General features: G+C 30.6%; 1 protein-coding gene across 1 annotated transcript; it reads left to right on the top strand.

Moving 5' to 3' along the window:
- The first annotated feature begins 613 nt into the window (after positions 1-613).
- LOC18040690 (potassium channel AKT2/3) lies at positions 614-10772 on the top strand. The gene is made up of 11 exons (XM_006431769.2): positions 614-967; positions 2160-2378; positions 4102-4260; positions 4377-4434; positions 5480-5797; positions 6358-6597; positions 7144-7461; positions 7591-7779; positions 8295-8370; positions 8476-9051; positions 10601-10772. Exons 1-11 carry the CDS (start codon positions 747-749, stop codon positions 10726-10728), a joined length of 2502 nt encoding a protein of 833 aa, XP_006431832.1. The 5' UTR covers positions 614-746; the 3' UTR covers positions 10729-10772.
- The last annotated feature ends 264 nt before the right edge of the window (positions 10773-11036 follow it).

Below are 11036 nucleotides of genomic sequence, written 5' to 3'. Positions count from 1 at the left end.
AAAAGAAAAAATAGTTAAATCTTAATTATATACTAATACTAAAACACATGTGGCATAAAATTTGTAAAAGATCAGGAGTGCTCAAATAAGAAGAGGATCTCAATTCCTATTATATAAGGGAGTCAAGTCACAATACTGTGCGAGCGTTGGGACTCAAACCCATGATGAGTTGTGAAATTTAAATAAAGAAAAAAATTCAAAAAAATTTAACAGATTATATGGTTACGTTGTCCTTTTAATAATTGATGGACCCATTTTATTTAAGAAGTAACCATCACAAGATAAAGTTAGAAATATTTATGGTCCCCAATCAAGCATGCATATAAACAACAAAGGCCAAATATTGCACTCCCCATCATTTCCAATATTTGAGACATATCATTTATCAGTTATCACAAGCAAAACATCAATCAACGCAAGTGTTTCCATTATTATTCTTAATCTTGTCATTATTTACTCAGTAATTTTATTTTCAATCACTCACTGGCTTTGTTCGAAAGAGGACCACCACCATCCCCCACCACTACTACCACCAACAACAACAACACCCACAATAATTTCAACAAACGAAAGAAAAAATAATAAATTAAATTAAAACTCTATCTCTAGCTAGCTCTCTCTTCTTTTTTGCCTCACCTTTAACCTCTCCTCCATTATAAACAAAATTCTGTTCATCAAACAATATATCACTTCAAAAACTCTTCTTTAGCAAGCTTTTTCTCAAAACCCATCTTTAAGAATTAATTATGGAAATGAATTTCATTCCATATCATCATCACTTAGTTAAGTCCCGTAGTAATCATCATCATCTGAAGAATAATCATCTGCGTGAAGAAGAAGGTGATGATGCATCTCTCAGTTTACGTAACTTGTCAAAGCTTATTCTTCCACCATTAGGGGTTTCAAGCTATAACCAGAATCAAACAAAGTCCAAATGGATCATCTCTCCCATGGATTCAAGATACAGGTAGGTACCTAAGAGTTTATTAATTAATATATATGCATAATGATAAATTCTAAATTATATTTTGGTTTTGTTTATGTCCATTTTACTCTACAACTTTTATCTGGTACATGAAAAGAATCTTTCGTACTGTTAAGTAAATATGCTTATGGTCACCAGGATTTCTGTTATATTTTCTAAATTTTTTATTATATTTCTTAATACATGGAAGATGATTTAGTGAGTACTAATGCCTACTGTATAGTAAATATCTAGATAAGCGGTAGAATTTTATAATTTTCTATAATTAAAATTTATACTGTGAACTAATTGTGGCACCGTTGCTCACTATAAGGTGAGTACAGTTGTCCACTGAATCATTGATAATTGTATCTAGTTTTGTTGTTATGTATATATAGAAAGTGAGGTTTCATAATATTGATTGCTCTATTTAATGATATTTTTTTTTGTACGAATACGAAAAATAAGTGTTAAACAGCCTTGTAAAATTATTAAATTCAAAGGCCATGTTAAATATGATCAATTTGATGGTTTCCATTATCATTCACAATTATTGCCATCTAGTCATTGCATTATTGCACTTCATATGGAATGTGATCAAAGAAGACGACAAAAGCTTGTAAGTAAAGACGACAATGATTGAACGCTTCTCAATTTTGTTCATCAGTCACGAGTTGACTCAGACCAATAATAACTTAGGCAATTGTGCCAACAGAATCCATAAGGCAGAATTTCCAATAATTAATACCTTAAAGTTAAAAAAATAAAAAGTGATTTTCTTTGCTGTGCATAGTTTTCAGTCCTTTGGATTTATTAATTTTGCGACAAAAATTAATGATTTAATTATTTTCCTCGATTATAAAATTCATCAAAACTCTCCTTGCTTTAAAAATAAAAATGGTTAACTATCAATTATAACCTTATGATAACGTTATGTAATTATAATTGAAATTAGAGATTATCCAAACTTTTTTGCATAATAGTTTCATTCATCGCTAAATAATTTCATTGACCATTATATGAGGAACATTAGATTTTTTTTAGATATCACATTCGTGCATTTACGATTCATGTGACAAATTATTAATATTTTTAAATACACATTAGAATCTGGAAATTTTTCAAAATAAACACATTTAATCTATAGTATGCTCAACGAAATTTTGTCAACTTATCTTTTGATATATTTATGTAGGTGTTGGGAGACATTTATGGTGCTTTTGGTAGCTTATTCAGCATGGGTTTGTCCTTTTGAATTTGCGTTTCTACATTCATCTCCAGATAAAAAGCTCTACATTGGGGACAGCATTGTTGATCTATTTTTCGCCATCGACATCTTCTTAACATTTTTTGTTGCATACATTCATCGAAGATCCCAGCTTCTAGTTCGTGAACCCAAGAAAATTGCCTTGAGGTTAGTTCTTTACATTATAATTAACTAATTAGAAATGAGCTTTATTATCTAAAAAATACACGGTATTAAAATAAGTATTTAGTTCAATAGGTCTTTCCATTAATTACAACATATAGATTGAAGCAGCATACTATTCTTTTATTTGTTTTGTAGCATACCAGTGTTCTTTTGTTTTGTTTGCTGTAAATATAATTCTCTATTGCTTCAATTTAGTTTGCACAGTTGTTAATACTTTTGATTGATAATTAACATTCAAGAGGGGAAAAAAATTAATCACACAGCGTGCAATTTAATTATTTTGAAATAGGTCCTCACAGCCAATAGTCAACAAAAAAAAAATGTAATGAGGATTTGCTTAATAAAGTATAGAAACAAGGGTCCCAGTGATAAAGTTCCAAATGAAGGAATAATGCCACTTTTGGCATATTTCCAAATTGAAACATGCTAGTCCACTCAAATTAAAAAAAAAAAAAACAATAACAAAAAAGTATTAAAAAATTAAGCTTGAGTTTGACATTTTTTCTAACTTTTGCTTATACCAAGAAAAGTGGCCATATCTGTCGGGAAATTACATTTCTTTTCGGGATCAGGTTATGGTGCAACTGTATTACTGTGTCACAATTGCATCCAGCTGTTGGATGCACTTGGATTGATGGAGTCCACTGACATCCAACGGCTGAATGCAACTGTGGCACGGTATCACAGTTGCACCACAGATTTTTCCTCTTTTCGATGCACTTGGTAATGGAAGGAGAATAACGTCTGATGCTTAGCATCAAATATTATTCTGCGTATTGAATGCTGTATGTGAAAATTATGTCTGAAAAACTTTTTCTGTAGGTAAGATTTTTGTAAAATAGTCTCCTTTCGCTATAGTGCCTGGCTATTAATGGTGTGTTGTTCTGTGAACATTTTTAATTATTTTGTCAAATCATAGTGTTATTGTTATTCTTTCACTTTAACTAAAAAGCCCATCAAATATTTCTTAATTTAGTTATTATATGACTATTATAGTATTATAGAACTGTGAATAATGGTAGTTACAATGTGGGTGTATTGGCCTCTCGGTCTAGAAACATAACCTAGAGGGTTACTAAGCATGATTCAAAAATTTTGGTAGGGCGACCTCTGTCCCCAGACTTGAAGAGATATATTTGTTCCTTATTATTTGTGTGTATCTACCTCCACTCAAATTTATGGAAAAAAGATTTATTTTTTAAGCATGGGAATGCTAAGGATTCTAACTTAATCCTAGGTCAAAATCATAGTAGTTAGAACTTAGAAAGGCATGATTTAAATCATAAGTGGATTTTTTCAACATTCGTTTAAAATTCTTATAACACGCCTCTTAAATGTTATTCATAACTCTAAATTCTTATAATTTTTTCAAAAAATATATATATTTAATCAAAATACAAAATATGAAATGGGTGGATGTAAAAAATTTGTTAAAAGAATAATTTATCTAAATATTTAATCGAAATTCCTTTTAAAGCAGGAAATGAATTAATTTGTGTTATGTTATTTAAGTAAATTCAATTAAAAATAGGTTTTTTAGGGAATTTTGAGGGGTATCCAAAGGCCTACTCTATCGTATGAAGAATGTAGCCCATGAAGGATTATTATTGGGCTTTAACTAATGAACACCTAGCCTTTCGTACACAATCTCTCAATGGCCCAAAAGCGTGTTAATGAGATTTAACCAAAATTTGTGGTGTCACAGATACATAAAAACATGGTTCTTGATGGATGTGGCATCAACCATTCCATTTGAAGCAATAGGCTACTTGATCACCGGAAATAAAAAAGCGGCTCTCTCTTATTCCCTCCTCGGCATTCTCCGTTTCTGGCGACTGCGGCGGGTCAAGCAACTCTTCACCAGGTTGACATAATAAACTCAACAAGAGACCAGCTTTTTTTTTTCTTTATTTCCTCTTCACCAACTTAATGTGATCAAGCTATTTCTAAAAACTTCAAATGTTCCATTTTCATTTGCAGGCTTGAAAAAGACATCAGGTTCAACTATTTCTGGATCCGCTGCATCAAGCTTTTATTTGTAAGCACATTCTGCAACTTAATTATTATTTCCCACTTATTCTTTGTTTTTTTTTTTAACAAATACGGTTGGCATAATTCTTGCATGAACCCATTTCGTACAGTACGGAATTTTATACACTTTTTTTTTGTCCTGATTTACTATTTGGGTTGCGACTCAGGTTAATTTTTGTCCACGTTCAATACTCAGGACGAGATTTGGAATGTTTGGAAATTTCGATCGGAATCTCGAATTATCTGACTATTTTGTTAAATGAAGCTCAAATATGGGTTTCTAGAAACATATCACAAGTCAGTTTAAATAAGAATAGAGATATCTACCATGTCCTTTTGATAAATAAAAAATATTTGACATGTAGGTTATATGAATATGACATGTCGTTTAGTGTATGAGTGTAAACTCATGTCATCCGAGACATTCAAAATCCAAGTTGGAATTTGGGATACGGGATCAGGACACATTGTCTTGTTACGATTTACAATTCAGGATGATTGGCTTGGCCAATCTCCATCGGGATGTCCGCTTTTGTAAGCACTAACCTTTAATTTCCCAAGTTTTCTTGTTATATTTATCAAATTAAATGTTACAAATTAATTTTTTTTAAGTTCTTTTAATTAAAATTTCAAAACAGAAGAGTAGCACTTTCATCCCTCTTAGAATTTATTTTTACCAATTAGATCCTTGTTAAAATTTTAATATCTAACTTCATCCGTAGCATTAAAATAATATTAGAAAAAACTTAGTGCTGAAGGAAAAATATTACCTTTTCTCTTACAAATTGATTATCTGAGGCTCTTAAAAATCAAAATTAATTATTAATTATTTGTTGAAAAAATCAAATATAACCTTCAACAGTGGTTTTTTTAATTTTGTGTTTTGTGAATATTTTAACACCAATGATGAAATGGTGTGTGAGTCCTAGGGGTAAAAACAATTTTTTTAGAAGGACCAAAATGTCAGTGCACTGAAATTGAGAAATTAAAGTGCAGCGACTGCAACACATAAAGCATCTCAAAGTGTAACATTAATGAATTTGTGTCTACAGGTGACATTATTTCTGGTGCATTGTGCTGGCTGCCTCTACTACTTGCTAGCAGACAGGTATCCTCATAAGGGAGAGACATGGTTAGGATCGGTAAACCCTAATTTCACAGAGACAAGCCTCTGGATTCGATACATTTCCGCAATGTACTGGTCCATCACCACCATGACAACAGTTGGTTACGGTGACCTCCATGCTGTGAACACTGTGGAAATGATCTTCATCATCTTCTACATGCTCTTTAATCTTGGCCTCACGGCTTACTTGATCGGAAATATGACGAATTTAGTCGTTGAAGGAACGCGTCGAACTATGGAATTCGTAAGTAATTCGCAGTATAAAGCGCTATACGCGCGCACCAAACTTTTCGTCACATTTTTCATATTTTTTATTATTATTCTCAAGTTATTTTTCTATTTGATTTAATTTTCAATTTAAATGTTCTATTCTAGTTTTCCACATAATTTGAAACATGTTGCCTAAAACTAAAGAGTTTTATTACTATAAGACTTGATAAATGTGATGAAAATTTTGATTTCCATCTTTCAAATTTAGACGTCATACATATATTGTTATATTGTTGGTATGAATGTCCAATAATTAAGAATTATGTGGTGTAGATATTCATTTCCTTTTTGTCGTTCAAGGACGATGCATAATTTTTTATATTAAAAAATTACTAAAACACGAAAAGACTAGTGTTCAATCTTTTATTTTAAAATAAAAGTAAAATATAACGGATGTCTGCATTAGATAAAGACTGATGGTATGTACTTTATGCTTAAACTTCTCCATTTTGAAGGCAAGATTCTAGAATTTATAAAACATTTTATTTATTGGTTTTTGACTTTTTGTTTGATTTTTTTTTTCTTATGTTGCAGAGGAATAGTATTGAAGCAGCATCAAATTTTGTAGGTAGAAATCGGTTGCCTCCAAGGCTTAAGAAGCAGATTTTGGCTTACATGTGTTTAAGATTCAAGGCTGAGAGTTTGAATCAGCATCAGTTGATTGAACAGCTACCAAAGTCTATTTGCAAAAGCATTTGCCAGCATTTGTTTTTGCATACTGTGGAGAAAGTCTATCTTTTCAAAGATGTCTCCAAGGAAATAATTGTGCTCCTGGTGAGAAATTAACATTATATTTTTTAGAATTTGCCATGGAATTTTCTTGGACCATAGTGAAATTCCAGTAAACCAATTGGGTTATATCTTTTAAAAATTTTATGATTTTATGAAATTAAAAGAGAAAACTTATATGGTGCACGTTTCCAGAAATGGTAAATTTTGTTTTAGTGACTAAGGTTTGAACAAATTGCTAAGTTGGTCTCTGTAATTTTTGAAAATTTCCTAAAACATCTCTATGGTTACTTTTATTGTTATTGGATCTAACTTTTTAAGGTAAAATGTATTTTGTACAAAATCGTACATGCAACCAATGAAAAATAGAGAATAATTTAATATGTTTTAATTTAATAGAAACATATATAAAATAGAGATGCTGCTAATTTCTAAAATTATAGAGACTAACAAAGTAATTAGCTCAAATCCTATGGGCTAAAGGAGCTTTAATTTACCTATGAATGATGAATCCAATGTCTTAATATTATTTCTTTTTCATTAAAAAGAAAAAAAAATAGTTAGCTCTTATGATAAAGTCAATTTCGTCAGGTAGCAAAGATGAAAGCAGAGTACATACCACCAAGAGAAGATGTGATAATGCAAAATGAAGCACCAGATGATGTTTATATAATTGTATCTGGAGAAGTTGAGATGATTGATTATGAAATGGAAAAAGAGATTGCTGTAGGGACTCTACAGACAGGTGACATGTTTGGAGAAGTTGGTGCACTTTGCTGCAGGCCACAAATATATACATATAGAACAAAAACACTCTCACAGCTCTTGAGGCTCAAAACCAGTGCTTTAATTGAAGCAATGCAGAGCAAACAAGAAGACAATGTTTCCATTCTCAAAAACTTCCTTCAGGTTAGCATAATTATTGATTCATCAGCTTCTGAAAGAATATATAAATTCTTAGCCAATTTTTGCTATGTTATTGGTCACTGCTTTCTTGCAAATCTAAGGATGAAAATATGTGTGTTGCATTGCATGCAGCAACACAAGAAGTTAAAGGATTTAAATATTGGAGATTTAATAGCGGAGAGTGGAGAAGAAGATGGTGATCCAAACATGTCAGTCAATTTGCTTACTGTTGCAAGCACAGGCAATGCTGCTTTTCTAGATGAGCTTCTCAAGGCAAGATTGGATCCTGATATTGGAGACTCCAAAGGAAGAACTCCATTGGTATGTTTCCACATCTTCCAGTTTATGAAGATTTGTCATCACACACTTGCTTAATTTAAGGTTAATTTATATAAAATCCCTAGTCTATATAATCTATTAAAGATTGAATAATATCTTCATCAATTAAAAAATGTGTAAATGCTTGTATAATCCCTTTGATTTGAGCTAATATTATCCAATTCCTATAATCTCAAAAATTACCCAAATGGTCCATATTATATATTTGATTATCATCTACTTTTCACTTCTTGCATGTCAGATTTGCTGTATTTTTAAATAATATCAAACATAAATAATATATCCTTGTAAAGTCATATTCAATAATTATGAAATTAACTACACAAATATTTTGGGTAATTTCTTAAAAATAGAAGATTAATTAGATAATTAACTCAAATTATAGGGAACTAAATAAACGACCATTTACTCATTAGAAAATAAGCAAACAATAATCAAATTAAGACATTAATTGTTAACTATGATACAATTTGTTTTACTTTGTGATTATTCATCAGCACATAGCAGCATCAAAAGGGCATGAAGAATGTGTATTGGTACTCCTCAAGCACGCATCCAACGTACACTTGAGAGGTAAAATCAAATTCCATTACTACACTTCCCTAAACTTAGTTTTATTTTTAATAGATTACATTATATTTATGTCTAATTTATCATATGACATAATTATACTACTAGATATGAATGGTAACACTGCCTTATGGGAAGCTATATCATCTAAACACCATTCCATATTCCGGATCCTCTACCACTGCACCGCCATCTCCGATCCCTATACCGCCGGCGACCTCCTATGCACGGCGGCAAAAAGAAACGACATGTCGGTGATGGAAGAACTCGTAAAATACGGACTAAATGTTGATTCAAAAGACCGGCATGGCCGAACAGCAATAGAAATTGCCATGGCCGAAAACAATGTTGAAATGGTAAATTTTTTGGTGATGAACGGGTCAGATGTTGTTGGTGCAAACAAGTGTGAATTTTCTTCAACAAATTTGAATGATATGCTTCAGAAAAGAGAGATTGGACATAGGATCACGGTGCATGATGATAATAGCACACAAAATGAAGTGCTTTTGAAAAAGCTTGAAATAATTGATTTTGAGGCCAAAGAGGGAAAATCAAAGGGAGGGAATTGTCAAAGGGTAAGTATATATAGAGGGCATCCTCTTGTTAGGAAACAGGCTTGTTGCATGGAAGCTGGGAGGTTAATAAAGTTGCCAAATTCACTCGAGGAGCTCAAGAAAATTGCTGGTAAATATTCTAACCCCAGACCGAAGTGTTATTTTGTTTTATTTTTTGTTTTTTTTGGGGGGGGGGGGGGGGGTGAACTATAATGAGTAATGTTAGAGCTAAATTACAGGAGGCTAAATTAGATAATAGTAAAATATAAAAAACTAAAATTTTGAATATATAAAATATTTGCTAATACATTTATAATTATTCTCTATGCATTTTCATATTTTAAAAATATTATGCAATAGACTCATTATCAATATTATTAAATTTATCGTTTCCTATATAAACAACCAAACTATCATTTATCCTATTCGATTTCAAAGATGATTCATCATAAGTTTCATTATTGAAGACATTCGCTTTACTATTATTATAGAAACTGGAAGAATTAATCATATTTTTGACAATATAAAATATTTTGGGTGGTGGGCTATCGTTATTTTTAACTAAGATATAGGTTTTTATAATTCTTAAAAATTAAAGTTTAAATTTTATGAGGTTTATAATTTATAGTGACTATTTTAATAAATTTAATGGGGCTAATTAAAAAGATAAAATATTTTTTCTTTTATTTTTAAATTTTTTTTTGCCAGTGGGGGCTGTCACAAGCTGCATCCGCCCCTGGTTAGAGCCACAAATTCTCTATACAAATTATTTTAAATAAATAAAAGAAATAAAAAAAAGAATCATATAGGTCACATAGTATTTTCATTTATCTAATAATATTATATCACAACAATTCGTACAAAAGAGTTGGTGGGCTAGAGTATTCCTGAAACTAGAAGATAATTAACTTTAACTTATTATATTTAAGGCAAGAGATCATATCGATTTTCCTTTTTTATGATTAAGGGGTGGGTAAAGTTTAAATTTATTTTTTGTCTCTTATCTCCCTCATGATTTGAATTTGAGTGGCAAATTAAATAAAAATTCTCGAAAACCACTCGATTATGGCCTTTGTTAGATTGATTTTGTTTAAAATTGAAAAAAAAAATATGTTTTATAATTGTGACTTATTTTACAGATGGTTTGGCACCATTAACTTTTAGGCATTCACGATAAATAAGGGTTTGCAAAGGTTTTCAAATTTAGTAAGCTTGATTGGCTTGAAATATTTTTACTGCTTCAAACTTCGTCCTCTTTATGTATATATATTAGAAATGTTCCAATCCAAAATTTTAATGTGCGGGAACGTTTGAAAAAACGTATAAACCATGCGATTTAAGTACTTTAAGTTTGAAGCATTTAAAATCCTGCGGTTTTAAAGTTTTCTCGGACGTTTTCCGCACTTTATGATCTCGGACCAGAAAACTACTAATATATATATATATATATATATATATATAAATGTTCTAATCCATAATTTTAAAGTGCGGAAACGTCCAGAAAAATGTATAAACCGTGCGATTTTAGCGTTTTAAGTTTTAACATTTTAAAATCCTGTGATTTTTAAGTTTTTCTAAACTTTTCTCATACTTTAAAATCTCAGACCAGAAATATTTATATACACACACACACACGATCTCCATTTATTTATAATTCTTTTCTTTTTCCTTTCTAATAGGTGAAAAATTTGGTTTCGATGCAATGAATGCAATGGTGACAGATGAAGCAGGAGCAGAAATTGACTCAATTGAAGTGATTCGAGATAACGATAAGATTTTCATAGCTGAAGTTGCAAACTGTTTATGATTTGTATTCTAGAGTTTTAAATCATTAATAAGTGCTAAATAGAATTAAATTGTATACGAATCTGAAATAATTAATCAAAATGATATTTTATATATTTCTTCCTCCCTTTGTGTTCAAAATTTAAAAATAAGTTGTTCGTAAATTTTTAAAAAGGGATATTAGCACGTTAAACTCTTATTAGAACTTCTTGTATAAACTGATTCACTTATTGATTTTTAATACTCAATTTTATTCGTGGCATTAAAACATTAATGAAAAATGAACATAAAAAGGAGTAAATGTGATATCTTAACATATAAATTAATTTG

Source organism: Citrus clementina, unplaced genomic scaffold (genome assembly GCF_000493195.1).
Source record: "Citrus clementina cultivar Clemenules unplaced genomic scaffold, Citrus_clementina_v1.0 scaffold_5, whole genome shotgun sequence".
In the NCBI taxonomy this organism is placed as follows: domain Eukaryota; kingdom Viridiplantae; phylum Streptophyta; class Magnoliopsida; order Sapindales; family Rutaceae; genus Citrus; species Citrus x clementina.
Note: the sequence above shows the minus strand (reverse complement) of the source record. Positions and strands in the feature narration are given on the sequence as shown.